The 17,363-nt window shown below is 34.9% G+C and overlaps 1 protein-coding gene across 2 annotated transcripts in view; it reads left to right on the top strand.

Annotated features, from left to right (window-relative positions):
* Positions 1-17,363, top strand: part of ADCY8 (adenylate cyclase 8) — a 397,348-nt gene that overhangs the window by 373,346 nt on the left and 6,639 nt on the right. For both annotated transcript variants that reach the window (XM_051971100.1, XM_051971099.1), the window contains one exon: positions 12,095-12,187. In XM_051971100.1, the coding sequence (XP_051827060.1) occupies positions 12,095-12,187 (93 nt within the window). The remainder of the gene's footprint in view (positions 1-12,094; positions 12,188-17,363) is intronic.

Here is a 17,363-nt window from a genome sequence, read left to right as displayed (position 1 = left end):
CAAGTTCATGTGAAGAGGTGAGCTGCTTGTTAAATTTTCAGAATGAGAATTTATACCTCAGAAATCACACTCACTACAAATCAGGACTTCCTTTATCATTTTGTTGATTATTTCTAAAGTTTAAAAAATGTTAATAATACAGATTGAACATAGTGTGTGCATAGAGTTTTTTTGTGGAGGTTTGCTTTCGTTTTTGATTTTGCAAGAGAATCTGGTTGTTAAACATTTATCAGCACACCTCTGAATTGCTCTATCAACATTGCTTGAGCTCTATGAGAGGGAAGTAGAAGGCTCAGGAAGTTAAATCAACTTTAGATTAGTGGTTTGGTGATTTGGGGTTAATAAAGATGATGATAATAATAACTGGCATTTTCACAGAGCTCTAAAGATGTGCAAAGTGCTTAAAATTAACATCCATGATCTCATTTGCACCTCATAAAGACTTCTGCTTCTATATATCTAAACCTAGGTACTCTTATTGTACATCTAATATTCTTTTTACTATAACAGATACAGATTTTCTGATAATTTAAATACAAACATCAAAAATAATAAATATTTTATGTGGATGAAAGAGATGGTGTTGAGAGAGAAATATGAGGAGAAGAAGATGATTTCTAAGTTGGAACTCATTTTGCAAATGTTAAGTTGGATTCCTAGATTCAGTCAGAACTGATGCTTTGCTATATGGTCTTGAACAAGACAAAAACTTGTCATTTCAAAGTAGTACAGAGATAACCAAAAAAAAAAAAAGAAGAAAAGGAAAATTCCATATTTTCCATTAATATGCATGAAGAAAATTGCCAAATGATGCATTACTCCAGAGATCAAAGATAAGTGGAAAGAGCACAAAATTTGAAATCAAAAGACATAGATTTCAGTTCCAACTGTGATATATATTATCTATGACCTGGAGTGGAGAAGATGGCAAAGTAGGTCAATAAATTTCAAGCTCTCCAGATTTCTTCCACAAATAGAATAATTAACACCTCAGAGCAAACATAAACTGTTGAAAAATCAAGAAGATTTGAGGCAGAACAGGGGCCTTTCGGATGCAACCTGGGAATCTAGAGGCAGCTGGGTAGTAGAGTGGTTGATGGAGTGGTAGACTTAGGGTTAAGAAGACCTGAGTTCAAATTCTGACTCAGATGCTTGCAGTGTGACTTTGGGCAAGCCAAGAAATTCCTTTCTGTCTCATTTTTCTCAACTATAAAATGGGGGGGGGTGATAGCACCTAGTTCTCAAGATTATTGTTGAGATGGTATTTGTAAAGTACTTTGTAAACCTAAAATACTATATAATTGTTGGTTATGAGAAAGTGTACAGTATTTGCTTCACAGAGTTGTTTTGAGAAAAGATCTCTGTAAACTTAAAGCAGTAAAGAAATATATAAATTAATTGATCAAAAGATATTGTTTATCTATTTTTAAATACTTTGAATCTATAGATTTAAAAAAATTTCCCTAAAAAAACCTCCATAAATTTCTTAATGAATTGAAGAAATTCTATGTATGTCTCATTTTAGACTTAACAGGATGAAGAGTCTTTACTGCTATCTAGGAAATCAATCAATCAACAAGAATATATTTTCTTCAGCACGTCAGATGTAAAAATAATCTTAGAACCTCAAAATATAAAATTAAAATGAAATAGTATCTGATCTCAAGAAACTTAGATTCTTGTAGAGGAGATAACATTTACATAAACAAGAATACAAACAATTTTTACAATTTAGCATTTGAAGAATGTGTTCAAAATGAATATAAAGTACTTTTGAGAGAAAAGAGAACTGGGATAAGGAAAAGTTTCCTATAAAAACTAAATCTTGAAGGAAACAAGAAATTTTAAGAGATCAGAAACTAATGACAATCAGCTTATTTCCTCATTCTAACCTAATTTCTACTAATCCCAGCACCTTAAAATCCCAATATGACATAGGAATCACAAAACAATTCACATCTTCCTTCATGTCATTCCTGGATATCTGCTGACATTTGGATAATAACTATAAGGTTGGAGAATAAAGATATTATGAAGAAGAAAGATGTAAGGGCAGCCAGCATGAAAACTTGCTCTGTCTTCTCTGCACCTGAAAAATTAAAATTAGATAGAAAGATTCTGGGAAGATGGCAGAGTAGGTCAGTAAATTTCAAATTCTCCAGATTTTCCCCACAAACAGGACAAATTTGTGTCTTAGGATGAAATTAGAATGGTGAAAAATCAAGAAGACTTGGGCAGAATAGGGGTCCTCTTGGAACAACCCAAGAAGATCCAAAGAAAGACCCTAGCCCAAAGATTAATCAGTGTGACATGCAAACGTCTCTGGGCTAGCTCCATTGAAATACCCAGTGGGAAGCCCTAGGTCAAGCTGGCTTTGGAATGAGATACAGTCCCTTTCATCTGCCACACTGTAAGCTGTATGGAGTTAAGTTCTAAGTCCTAGAAAACTGAGGGAATCCCAGCTGATTAGGAACACCAGGTCCAGCTGTGCTGCAAACACAAGGCCTTGTGGGAGAAGAAACCAAAATACTGACAGTACAGAAGCAGAGCAGGGACTTGCAAGAGTGGGGGCTGGGGAGAGGTTTGGTTTGAGGTTCCAGGTCATTCTCCACCCCTGTCTCCCTTTAGAGGTATTTACACTAGCAACTATAGAAACTTGCTTTGGGAACAGTCAAGAAAGGGGTTTGTCATCAGAAGAGGACACTGAAGTAAAAAAAAAAAAAAAAAGCTTCTTTCTAACATTTTAACATAATGTTAAATGTTAAAAGAATTTTAAAACCAAGTGAGAAACATTGAGAAAAAAACTAAAAGAATTAAATTAAATTAAAAACCATCCAAGAAAAACAAAAAAGATAATAAAAAAAAACAAATAAAAAAAAGGAGATGAGTGTTAAAGATGAAAATAACTCTTTGAAAATTAGAATTGGGCAAGAGGAAGTCAGTGCAACTATAAGAGACCAAGGAATGACAAAACATAACATAAAGGATAAAAAAATAGAACACACTATGAAATATAAGAAAAACAACAGAACTAGAGAAGAGATCAAAAAGAGAAAATATAAGAATAACTGGACTACATGAAATCTGTGAGCAAAAAAAGAACCTTGACACAATAATGCAAGAAATGATCCAAGGAAATTATCCTTCAGTGATCGAACATGAGGGGAAAGTGGAAATAGAATGCATAGGAATATTCTTGCCAAATTTCAAAACCCCCAGATCAAAGAGAAAATTTTGTAAGATACAATAACAACAAAACTCAGATACTCTGGAGCTACAATTAGAATTGTATAGGACTTATCAGCAACCACAATAAAAGATCACAGGCACTGGAATTATATCTACCAGCAATCAAAAGAACTAGGCCTGAGGACAAAATATCATATTCAGAAAAATTATCTATATTATTGAATGAGAAAAAATGGGCCTCCAATGAACTTGCAGATTTTCAGAATTTTCTGTTAACCAAACGTGAACTCAATAAAAAATGTAATGTATGATCCAATATCAAAAATCAATTTCAAAGAACTTAATATGGACAAATCATTTGGTTTTTAAATGTAAATGTATAACATGTTTGAGATTGATATCCCATAAATGGAGAGATTAAAAAAAAAAGATTAGGGTAGAGTAAAGGTAAAAAGAGTAATTATGTTATACAAATGAGGTACAGAGAAAGAATAGACATAGAGGCATTAGAGGAGGGAGAAGGGCTCAGTAATAAGAGCCTCCTCATATTGGGAAGGGACTAAATAGGCAACACTACATACATACCATGAAGGGTATAGCATCCTCTAAAATCTTTAAAGAAATAAGGAAGGAGGGATGAGTGGAGGGGGAAGCAAAAGATGGGGGAAGAAGAAAATGGAGGGATCCATAGATGAGAGTATGTTAAGTAATACCAAAGCAAGTTAAGGAGCAGAATTAAAGCAAAGAGTTAGCAGAGATAGGAAAGATATGTATAAGCAAATGTGGGGAGTGGGAGTGTGTGTGTATGTGTGTGTATCTATATATGTATACAAAAATATACCCTTACTTAACTATAGCTTGCTTAAAGGACAGAGGGAAAGATGGAAATGGAAGGGGGGGGAAATAAAGTAAAAAAGGTTTTTAGCAGCAGAGAATAAAACAACCTACAAGGAACTAAAGATGGACACTCATAAATATAATTTCTTCTATCATTATATATCATTTTTTGAATAGTAGTTTATTGTTATATATTTTGAATCCTCCCTGATGTTCTGCTGGGCACGTGACAATGTTCTGTTTTATTTCATTTTGTATTTCTTTTCTGTTTTTCTTTTTTTCTTAAAAATTAACCCCCCCCAAAAAAAGAAAGTAAAAAAATCAAAATTAGCATAAAAGATAGCATGTTATGCCACCAATGCTAGTCTTTATATTCAATATACTGCTAATTTTATATAATTTGAGCAAGTTCTCTGGGACTCAGTTTCTTGATCTGTTAATTGGGAAGAAAAAAATAGACCCCAAAGAACCTGACAGCTCTCTGAGACCATTACCTATTCAATTATTCACTTTAGTCACTAAGTTCAGGCATATAGAAACATAAAAATTTTACTGGGATTAACAATTCCTGGATAGACTCATTTAGAAGCTAGATGATCTCTTTGTAATTGTAGTAGAAGATTTTCTTGTTCAAGTAAAGTTTGAGATAAATAACCTCTGAAGTTTCTTCTTACTCCATAATTTGATCTATCATATGTAAAAAATGTATGCAATAATTATGTTACAATAAGGTTCTATTCTATTAAGTTTTCCTAAATAGGTTGCAGTGCAATCATTCATAAAGCAAATGGAATGGGACTTTGTAGATAATTAGAAAAAAGGCATGAAGATTACATTCATTCTACTCCTTTCCACATGGCCAACTCAGCATAAGATAACTTATCATTGCTTTCCTATATTCAAGTTAGGGGTATGAATTTAGAACCTACACAATTCAATTCAGCTTTTGAATTAAATATATATATATATATTGTCATTTTTGTGGCACATAAAAGTATCTTCCTCATGTTCCTTGAAGTGATTATATGATATTTAATTCAATTCACTCCAACAAAGCATTTATTACAAAGCCTACTACATATAAGATTCAGTGTTGAGACTAAGAAACAAAGATCTCTTTTATAATGTATTTGACAAGATGCTATCTAATCTTTGCTTAAAAGCCTTAGTTAGAACACAAACCTCCTAAAAAGACCTACTCCATTGATGGTTGTAATTATTGGATTACACACACACACACACACACACACATCTGCTATAGCACAGGAAGGACCAATGTTTCATCTAACAATGGCACAAAATGGTGCAACTTGCTATATCTGACTAAGCTACCAGGTGATGCTGTATATTCCAGCTGAATTCAGAATTGGATCACCAAGTCCCTATTGAACCACTTATATGGTCTAACCTTTAGACATCTTCAATTCAGTAATTCCAAAACAGAATTCATTATCTGTCCCCAAATCCTACTTGTCTTCCATTCCCTGTTTCTATCAAGAGCACCTTCACTATTCCAGTCACTTTAGGTTAGCAACCTCAGAGTAATTCTCAATTCCTCACTGACCATCACTCTCTATGTTTAGTCAATTGCCAAATCATCTCTGTTTTTCTACATCTACAATATCTGCCATTTTCCCCTCCTTTCTTTCCTCTCACAAAGCTACTATATTATTATAGTCCCTTATTACTTCTTCTCTGGACTATTACAATAAATTATTTGTCTTCCTTCACCAAGTTTTCTCAAATCCAGTTTTTTGTAAATTTTAGTATCTATGCTGTTGAAGCAAGCCCCAAAGTAATTTTCCTAAAGCAGGAATCTGACCACAGTTATTCATCCACTCATTAAATGCCAGTAGCTCCCTATTACATCTGCATTAAAATGCAGATCAAATATTCCTATGTTTTGCATTTAAATCTCTTTACAACTTAACTCCAATTTTCTGTTTTTACCCTATTTTACATTTTCTCACCTTTATATGCTCTAAGGTTAAATTCGTCTTATTATTATTCTTCAGACATGATACTACATAGTCTATCTGTCATTGCACAAGCTGTACAATACATTTTCTCTTTTCCTTTGCCTCTGAAAATCTTCAGTTTCCTTCAAAAATCAGCTCAAGGAACACCTTCTACATGAATCCTTTCCTGATACTCCCCTTTCCAACCTCTTTTCCAGAAGGTATGAGTCTTTGTTTATACTTACATAAGTGCACATTGTCTCCAGTAGAATATATGCTCTTTGAGAACAGGTTCTACATTGGATATGTCTCTGAATCTTCAGTACCTGGCATATGGGTCAGAAACCATCCAGTTCATTTACTATATATTCATGCTATGCCAGAAGTGATGGGGATCCTTTGAGTACTTTTCAAAAGGCTGCCTTGAGGTTTAACATACCTATTTCCTCCAGTTTGTACATCTTCATTCTCTTTGTGCATGCATAAAATATCTGGCTATAACAGAATAGCTCATCTGTCCATAGTAGTCACTGATTTTTACTGAAATGGGAAACCCATTTCACTTCTTTGTCTCAAGCAATACAAGCAGAGGAAGTGATCAGAGCCTCCTTAATAGTACGGTCCAGTGGAAAGAACACTGAATTTGAAGTCAGGAAACCTGAATTCAAATTCCTTCTCTGTTATTTACTATCTGTGTGACCTTGGGCAGGTAACTTTATTTATGGGCCTCAGCTTCTGAGATCCCCTTCTATCTCTAATTGCATGATTCTGTGCTTTATTGCCCAACTCTTACTTAATAACAAAGGAATAGTTTCAAATAAGCTAATAATTTCTAAAGGAGATTTTTAACAGATTATAGTTCTGTAAGTCTGACAATTTCAAGGATGAAGAAGTAAAGGAAATAGGGAAAGAGTAAGTATAGAGGTGATCCTTCATTCTCTTACAGCATTCTGTTACCACTAACATTGAGACTAATTCAGACTCTCAACTCACTGGAGCTGGTATCTTTTCTAAGGTTTAAATCAGATAACAAACATTTTGTAAAACCTAAGATTTTAAATAAAATTGTTGTATCTAATGCTAATATTGTTATTAAGATCTTACTGCCTTGGTGGGAGGAAGGCAATAGCCATATTAGATGATGGACTTATTAAGCTTGCAGTTCACTAAAATCTCTGGATAGATTTTGTTGATTTATTATCTACCCATGCTTCCTATACTTAGGTGGAATTTTTTTTAACCCAAATGTAAAATTTTGTAATTATCTCTTGATCATTTTACTCAATTTGTTCCAGTGTGCTAACTGGCCAAAATCTTACTGGAACTTGGAGCCAATATTATTTGGAAGGAGCTATCCAATGTTTTGCCTCCTGAATGTTGCTTGGCATTATTATAAATGTTCATAGGTGGTATATTTATCAAATTTGTAAATGCCATGAAGGTTGAGGGGGTAGCTTACACCAACACACACACACACACACACACACACACACACACATACATTCACACATGCATACACTTGCAGACAAGGCAGCTAGCAGCTAATGGCAGCAGATGGAATTTTGAGCCTGGATTCAGTTCAAATCAAGCACCAGATATTTTTTAATTTAATTTAACTGTTTGCCTCAGTTTCCATTTGCTTGTGTTATACATGTATACACATATACACATATACATACACATACATATACACATATACACATATAGTATGTGCATTTGTAAAAAACATATACATATATAAATAATGATATTAATAATTTTGTTATTGTTCAGTCATGTCTAACTCTCCATAACCGCATTTGGGATTTTCTTGGCAAAGATATTGGATTGGTTTGTCATTTCCTTCTCCAGCTCGTTTTACAGTTGAGAAAACTAAAGCAAATGGAATTAAGTGACTTGCCCAAAGTCATCAACAAGTAAGTGTCTAGGGCCAAATTTGAACTTAAGAAGATGGAACTTTCTGATTCAAGGCCTTGCTCTCTATCCATTATGCCATCTAGCTATCCAATTATAATAATGACAATAACAATAATAACTAACATTTATATAGTATCTGTGATGCCCCTGGAATTATACTAAGCATTTTACAAATATTATTATTTTATTTTCATAACAACCATAAGAGGAAGGTACCATCATCCCTAATTCACAAATGAGAAAACTGAGTTAGAGTTTAAATGGCTTGCCCAGGATGACAGGATAAGTTCCTGAGGCCAGATTTTAATTCAGGTCTTTCTGACTCCATATCCAGTGCTTTATCTATTGTACCACTTAGCTGCCCCAATATAGATGTCTGTGTATACACACACACACACACACACACACACACACACGTGTGTGTAGATGAATAGATAGATAGATAGATGATGGATGTATGGATAGGGACAAGTGTATGTGTATCATTTGCTGAGCCCTTTTCAGGGCTACTCATCCATCACTGATGTCCATCCACCTTAACCCACCTTTCAGCTGTGGCTCGAAGAAACTATAACATACACAACAGCAAAAATGTGGTAAAATCATGCCAGCAGATGGCTAAAGCAGGTTGAGGATCACTGAGAGGTTTCAAACCCAACAGTGAGTTAGAAACATTTCTATCCCAAGCATCTGAAGTTTTTCCCTGGCAGAATGAGAGCATGAGAGCAATTTGTTCCATCAGCCATGAAAGCAGCAGAAATAGGTACTATGGGAATGCTAGAGCTTGATCAAACATTGAAGAAGCCAAGGTCATCCATTACATCCCAGGTGATTGCCAGGCTTGATGATTCTGGGAGAGAGAGTAAGGATTATGAAGTTAGTGAAACTCTGCTTTAATTAAATCCAATTCAAGTCAAGTTAAGACATCACCCCATGATATCACCTGCCCTTTCCAAAATGAAGGGCAGAAAACAACATAAGTCACTGCTTCAAGGAAAGTACATTCTAATGAAAGAAGCAATATATAAATGATGAGTTGTCTATGAAAGATATGCAGTGTAAATGAGGGTGAAGGCACCCACAGCTGAGAGAGCCTGGGAAGGGCAGAAAATAGAACATGAACTGAAGCCTAACCAGGGGAAACAGAACATAAACTGAAGCTTAACCAGGGGAAAATAGTACATGAACTGAAGCTTAACCAGGAAAGAAAATAGAACATGAACTGAAGCTTAACCAGGGGAAATCAGGAGCCAGATTTGAGGTGCAGAGCACTTCCAGCAAGCGATACTTGGGCTTCCCATCAATGTCTAAGCACTGAGACAGGGGAGGAAATATCTTGTTCCAGGAGCTGCAATCACAGCACTTCAGTGTGGCCACATTAAAGCTGTTAAGTGAATCAGTTCCATGCATTTGAAAGAGTTATTTGCCAGCTCTACGGCATATAGATATATATGGCATATAGATAACCAAAGGAACTGAAGAGAAACCCTTTAAGAGAGTATTATCATAGCACAGGTAAGAAATAATAAGGGCTTGAAAGATTCATGACAGCCTGAAAAAATAAGGAAGAGAGGCAACAGATATTTGAGGTTCAGAATTTCCAGAATTTACTTACTTACTAGATATTTGAAGTGAGGGAGAGGAAAGAGTTAAATAGCACTTCAATTTTCCAGCTTGGATGATTAGAAATACAATGATGCCCTCAAAATAAACTGGGAAATTTGGAATAAGGCTATATTTTTGAGAGGGGTTATGATTTCAGGTTTGGATGCATTAAATGAAACATTTATTGAACACTTACTATATATGAACATTCTGCTCTGTGTTGAAGATACAAATAGAAAGATCCAGTTTTTAAGAAGTTAATTTTCTAATAAAGAAAAAAACACGTGTAAAAACAGCAAAGCAGTGCAGTGGATACAGGTCTGGACTTCAATCCAAGAAGATATGACTTCAAAATCCAGTTCAGATATGTACTAGTTCAGTGACTTTGGACAAGTCACTTAATCTGTCTGCCTCAATTTCCTCATCTATAAAATGGGGATAATAATAACACCTACCTCCAAGGATTGTTATGATGATCAAATTAGATGATAATTTTAAAATACAAAGCTCAGTGCCTGGCATATAGTAAGTACTATATAAATGTTGGCTATTATAATAATTACATATTATTATATAATAATATAAAAATTTATTATGATGTAATATAAATATATATAGCTAAATAGTTTAACAGATAGAGCACCAGGTCTAGAGTCAGAAAGTCCCATCTTCTTGAGTTCAAATCTCACCTAAGTCATTACTAGATCTGTGATCCTGGACAAGTCCAACCTTAATGTCTTGTTCATCCTCATTGAAGATGTTTAACAACATGGCTGAAAATATTATGCTAAAAAGCACAAGATTGAGCACATAGCCTTGCTTCACTACACCTGGGAAAGCACATATGTATCATTCATTATGCAGAACCCAGGCAAGCAATGAAATTGATGAATTTCTCCGAATAACCTTTTTTTTATGTAATTATCCATAAGTCTTCATGAATGGCATTGTCAAAGGTCTTGGTGAGATCTACAGTTGTATACAGACAATTGTTATGCTCTTGGAGTTGATGGACAACAGACTCCATGTTGACCATTCCTCAATCCTTTCGCAAGCCACACTGGATCTCAGCTGGCCTACTTTGCAAGCAAAAGATTAATATTATGAGGGACTTTGGTGAGAATCTTGCTAGCAATGACTAAGAGAGAGAGGTCCTCCTATGGTTATCACAAAACAAATTATTTCCTTTGCCTTTAGAGAGATGGAAAATGGCGGTATCCTTGAATTCCTAAGGGAAAACCTCCTCTTGCCATATAACCCAGAAAAGTTCAGTCAGTTTTTTAAGAGCAATGGACCTCCCCACCTTATAAATCTCAGCTGGTATAGAATCAGCACCTTGTGCTTTGCCACATGAAAAGAGCTTGAATTCTGATGACTAGAAGGATTAACAGTGTTCCAAACAGAAATAGATCCATTTGAAGGAAGACTAGCTTTATGAGGAAAGATGATGAGTTCTCTCACAACAAAAATTGTTTGTCTTTCCAACTTTTGGATCTTGAGTTGTCTACAAGTGTGTACATTCTATGTATTTTTGCTTAATAAAGTCATCTTTGCAGAAGTTTTTGCACATTTTTTGGTGTTTAAACCACAGGATGGAATACCCATCTGCTGTGGTAATTATACCAGGATTGGTAAAGCAGACAATTCTTAGCCCCCCTTTTTAGCCCCTCTCTTACACAATGAGGCAAGCACTGTCGTCTTTAAAAGACTGATCAGATACCCAGAGGGCAGCTGAATCTCACGGTAGCTTCTAATGAAGTAAAAACCCTATGGCCTGTGTACAGTGTTTTGTTTACAGTTTCCAGCTTATCCACACCTGCTTCTTTGTCACTTGCCAATTGCCACAGGACTTTGAGACAGATAAAACTGGCAAAATGGTATGGATGATGTCTTTTGATTCCTGCATGGATTAGATTTAAGTGAGGTAGAGATGCACAAAGTCATCAACTTCACTCTTATCTTCTAGTCATCACTGTCCAGTGGCAGGATAGAGTCAAGACCATTGATGATAGCTCAAGATGCAGTAGATGACCTTAGCATCTTCAGTGTCTCTGAACTGTTCACAGTGTCTACTTAAGTTGCTTGCTTTCTTGGCTCTTGGAACAAGTTGCTCTCATTTGCCCATTCCATCAGTGAAAGTTTCCATGTGCTTGGGGTAGACACCTCCCCAACCCAATGATAAGTTTGAGACCCCCAACCTGACTTAGCTTGTCTGCTGAAACAATTTACTGTGACATGACCACTGTGCAAACTAAAGCTTCCTGGAGTCACAGATGAGTTAGGTGGATCAGGTGGGCACCAAAGATGGAAAATAGCCTGAAAAGATCTTCCAGTCCCCATATTAGAGGTACTAGTTTTCTGTGAACACATCCTCCACCTCAGATCACACCAATCAGAGGGGTAATGGTAAACAGAGAATTCCCGTTATTAGGGTACACTATATTAATAAAAGTTCAGTATTCAGATAGATTCCATTAAGTCCAGATATGACTATGGTTTGCTCATTCTCTTCCATTTTCTAATACAGATAGTATTTGTTGGGAGTTCGAAAATAAGAAATTAACATCATTGTCTTTGATTACTTTTAGTTACTTGGTGAAGATCGATTTCAAGATATTGAAAAAATTAAGACAATTGGCAGCACTTACATGGCAGTATCAGGCTTGTCACCAGAGAAACAGGTAAAAAACTATTTTCTTCATTTTGTTAATTTTTAGTATGCTTGCCAACATTCATTCCTAAGACATAAGTTCCAAGAACTGCTCAATTATTAGCCAGAATATTATCAACTATAAATTTCATGAAAACAGGGACAATCATATCTTTCAATTTACCTTAATACCTCATATTATGTTCTTCCCCCAATAGGTAATTTGTAAATGTTTATTGAATGAGCCAGTTTTTGTGGGAGGGAAACATGCAGACTTTGGGAATATAAAGATACAAATTTATTTTTAACCAAACATTGAACAGAATCTATTCTTTGTTAAAAAACTTCTCTAAACATGTATAACTGTACTTCCATATAATTAAATAATTAATTTAATTAATCAAATAATTAGGATTTAGTGAACATTCCTTAACATTTCTTTGCTGATTCAGAATTCTATAATCATTCTGAACATCGATTATCTTTGTCCAGTAATAGAAGTAATAAAAGAAGAAATTGGAATGCAGAGTATAATGAGCCCAGTGTCATTTCAAAGATATTTTGCCAGATTTTATAATTATATTTCTTAAATAAGCAGGTTTGTTTGTGGTTACTTTTTTCTCCTTAATGTATATATAAAAGTTATAGATAATTAAGAACTTTGATCCCAATTGCTATATAGTAATAACAATAATAATTTTTTTTGTGACCATGTCAAAATCATTAACCTCTCAGTACCCTAGGCAACTCTAAAGCTACAAAATTACAAATAATTTTCCTATCTGCACTAATGGACTTTCCACAGTGGGAGTCCCATACATTGGTAAAATTGGTAAAAAAAAAAAAAAATGGTAAAATTGGTTCTGATTTTAAAAATAAAATCTCAAAATAATGAAGACCTGTGTTCAAGTCACACATACTAGCTATGTGATTGTGGGCAAAATAAAAATTTAAAAAAAACACTTTCAGTGTACCAGACAGGTGTTTAACATTTTGAGTTTAAAAGTGGGTGTGTAGGTACATTGTTGATAGAGGGGGAGTTCCTTCCTGGGCAATAAAAACAATAAGAAGAAGAATTATAATTTTAGCATTGTAGACTGTAGAGCTAGAAGAAACCTTAGAGATTATATAAATCCAACTCCCTCATTGGGGAAATCAGAGCCAGAAAGGAAAAATCACTTGTCCCAATACACACAGATAATAAGTAGTGGAGACAAAATTTAAACCCCAGCTTTCTAACCCTAACTCCAATATTCTTTCCATTATGCCCCTGCTGCTTTCTTATACAGAGAACAGTGAGGTTTCTTTAGTGCTGGTTGACTAACGTAACAAAGATTCTACATACTCACTGACATGAGTTTAAATTGGCTTGGGTTTGAGTGTAGTTGCTCTTTACAAGCAAGCTTCCTAAGAGATAGAGAAAGAAAATCCCAAAAAGCCTTGAAAGATAGAGAGTAGAATACTTAAATTATATAAAACATTTTATGCATTTCTCACCTTTGATCTTCATAATAACCTTCCAAAGGAGGCTCTACAATGTTGTTCAGTCCTTTCAGTTGTGTTCAACTTTGTGATACCATTTGGGGTTTTCTTAGCAAAGGCCCTGTAGTGGTTTGCCATTTCCTTCTCCAGATCATTTACAAATGAGGAAATAGAGGTGCTGGGTTAAATGTCTGAGGCTGGATTTGAACTTAATTCTTCCTGATTCCAAAGTTGTTTTATCCTCTTCATTGCCTAGCTGCTCTAATTGCAAGTATTAGTTATCAATTAACAAGCACTGCTTTGCCAACTGCGATATACTGGAGATTCAAAAACAAAAATCCCTTCAAAAGCATTCATTTGGAAGCAGAGGGTGAGATACCATATGCATGTGAATATGTACACAAACCTATACATATATATACATATTATAGATTTACATATTTGTAACCTACTCAAAGAGAATAAAGGTAGCTAAGGAGAGAAGATAATAGTAGTTAATATCTCCTTTGCCATAAGAGGGAAGAAAAAAGAAATTTTAGCCCCAAAATATTTTTTACTTATCTCAGAAGACAAAGGTAAGAAGAAGAAATCAATAAACAACCCAATAATATGTGGTGTCATAAGAGAAAATTATGAGGGGGGAAATATCACCAACATGGTCAAAATAAAACAAAACATAAAAAAAAAAAAATGATGAGCACATAAAGAAAATCATTACTCAGTTGAATTGAGTATATATTATCAGTGTAACTCATGCCCAGAACAATCTTAAGCTATTGTTAACTTTCTTAAAATACTAATAAATTCGCTAGTAGAAAAGACTATCTTCAAATCAGTGATATTTTTCCTCTTCTTATTTCTCCCTTTTTGAAAACTCTTCTTTCTTCTTATATAATCTCTGACTTTTCTCATTCTTCACATCCTATTTCCACCTTTGGTTTTCTATCATTTTTATTATTTCTTTCCCAATCTCACATGGGCAGTGATTAAAAGTTATCAAGACAGATGGATCTATGACATGTCTGCTTCTGTCCATCCTTGCCTTGCCTTCCACAGTTTTCAGTATTTACTATGAAGGTCTCCTTCTGATATTCTATGCCTGTGATGGGTCCATATCAACCTTTAGGCTGGAAAATATAAGCAATTGCTTGAGGAAATTGATCATCTGGACAGAACTGGCTTCAAACGTGTAGATGGCTGAAGTCAAACAACAGACTAGAGACAGGAAAGTCTCAGAGAGAATCAGAGAGAAATTTAATTTCAAAGTGAGGAAAAAGGCTTGTGAGCAAGGACCCATATGTCAGGGCCTTTCCTCTAGTGGGGTTACCTGCAGTAGTAGAGGAAGATGTCCATATTTATACCACTGCCCATGCAAAGAGCTTCAGCCCTGACAAAGAGGGGTAACAGTAACAATGAGAACAGTTTTATCATATCCATTTCATGACCAGAACATGGTTACTTGCCTGTTTTGTCTGAGCTCCGAGAACTGGTCAAGGCAATTAAACTATGCAGGATTTTGCCAGAGGATGAGATCATTTTAGGGTGAGTGCAAAGGATTGTTGTTATGTCAAGCTCAAGTGCAGCTTGCTTGTTAAGCCTTGGAAAATAGGGCTCCTCCTAATAACTTGATTCATATAAGGGTCAATTAATACAAAAACCAGAGGTATTTAGTCTGATATGGCAAAGATGGGGAGGAGAAATGGAGAGGCAGGCAAAAGATAGCTATTTTTAAGTATCTGAAAATCTGTCCAGTAGAAGAGAGACTAAACTTGTTTCATTGCCCCTGAAGGTCATTTAATCTCTCTAAGACCCAACCTTTAAAAGTAATAAGTCTATGTTGTGCTGAAATGTGTTCTCCAGTGATTTTTCCTCTTGCCTATCATCTTTCCAGACAGAAATATGGTCCTAAGAAATTAAAATGATTCAAATATTGATTCATATACCTCTAATAATGATTTCTATACTTTGATGTTTCATAATTTGATGATTCTTTAGTCATTTTAATTTAAGCATGCCCTCCACTCATGTAATTGCCACTTATCCTATTCACTTAATCTTTTGAAGATTTTTGTCTATCTTTTCCCACAAATTCTCCATGGTAAATCCACCCAATTTGCTGTAGACTTTCCTTTATTTCAATTTCATTCAAATGATCAACATTGATCATGAACCTAGGGGCTATCTATTTTTGGTATTCTAAGTAAGCGTTCATAGAATTCATACCTTGGTTATATACGTGTGCATATATTCACATGTATATGTGGGTGTGTTTGTATACTATTCATATAAATATATGGGCTGTACATATAATATGGTTTTATATATTCACATAATAATAGCTGTGTGTATATATATATATTATATACATATATACTAGAAGGAAGGATTTGTTATATCCACATTTTACAAATGAGAAAACTGAAACAATTAAGCGATTTGTCCAAGGTAACAAACATAGCTAGTATCAGAAACTGGATTTGAACTGAGATTTTTCTGACCCTACTGCCTCATTTCCTTCCACAAAATAAACTCATAAGATTAGGTATAGGAACTAGAATTATGAATTCATGATATAAGAAATTCCAAGATAAGGAAATATCCTCCACCAATATAGATTGGCACCTATTCTACAAATTATAGTATTAAGAACTGCTTAGAGCACTGAGAGTTTACGTGACTTGCCTAGAATCACAAAGGCAATTTGTAGCAAAGACTGGACTTGAATACAGGTCTTCCTGGCATTGAGGCTAGTTCTTCATCCACCAGGCCATTTTGGCTATATACATATGTGTGTAAAGTGCATGCTTATATATGTATGTATGTCTATACACATATACACGGTATTATATATATGTGTGTGTATATATATACATATGTATGTAGATGTAGACAGAAAGATAGTGGATATGTGTGTAAACAATTATATGGGATAGGAGTAAGACCAGTGATTTCACTGGTACAAAATTTCTAGGTGTGGAAATTCCCTATACCAAAGAAGGTCCTCATTTCCTCTTCAAATTATAACATTAAGAGTCATTTAAAACACTGAGAAGTTAAGTACTTTTCCCAGAATCATAGCTAGTATATGTCACTGTAAGAACTGGAAGCCACATTTTCTCTAACCCTAGAGAGAGTTAGCTTTCTAACATGTTGCCTGCTCTCCCTCCTCCCTCTCTCTGTCTCTGTCTCTCTTCCTCTCTGTCTCTCTCTCTCTCTCTCTCTTTTTCTCTCACTCTCTTTTTCTCTTGCTCTCTCTGTCTGTGTGTGTGTCTCTGTCTCTCTATCTCTTTCTCTCTTTCTTTTTCTCTGTGTATGTGTGTCTATCTGTCTCTGTCTCTCTATGAGACAGTGTGGAAATTCCCTCCACAAATGCAGATCAGAAACTTCACAGTAACATATACTGACAAGTTTTCTGGGGTTCCTAGAGGTAAAATGACTTCCCTGATTCCTCTTAGTCTTATTTAAACCCAAGTCTTTTGATTCAAAATCATCCCATTGACCTAACACATAAGATTTCAGGACTTTATTCTCTATTAATGACAACAAACTATGGCTAAGGTGGGGCTTCAAAAATTATACCTAAACCATATTTCATTCCAAACAAAGAATAGAGTGAACAATAGTCCAAACTTCTCACTTTACATGTGTGGAAACTGAGGCCAAAGGAAATGAAACTACTTGCCAAGTCAAGACAGCAACAAAGCTGAATGGAGTACTTGCAACTG

The sequence above is a fragment of the Antechinus flavipes genome, chromosome 1 (assembly GCF_016432865.1).
Source record: "Antechinus flavipes isolate AdamAnt ecotype Samford, QLD, Australia chromosome 1, AdamAnt_v2, whole genome shotgun sequence".
NCBI lineage: Eukaryota > Metazoa > Chordata > Mammalia > Dasyuromorphia > Dasyuridae > Antechinus > Antechinus flavipes.
The sequence above is the reverse complement of the archived record's forward strand: the minus strand, read 5'-3'. Positions and strand labels throughout refer to the sequence as shown.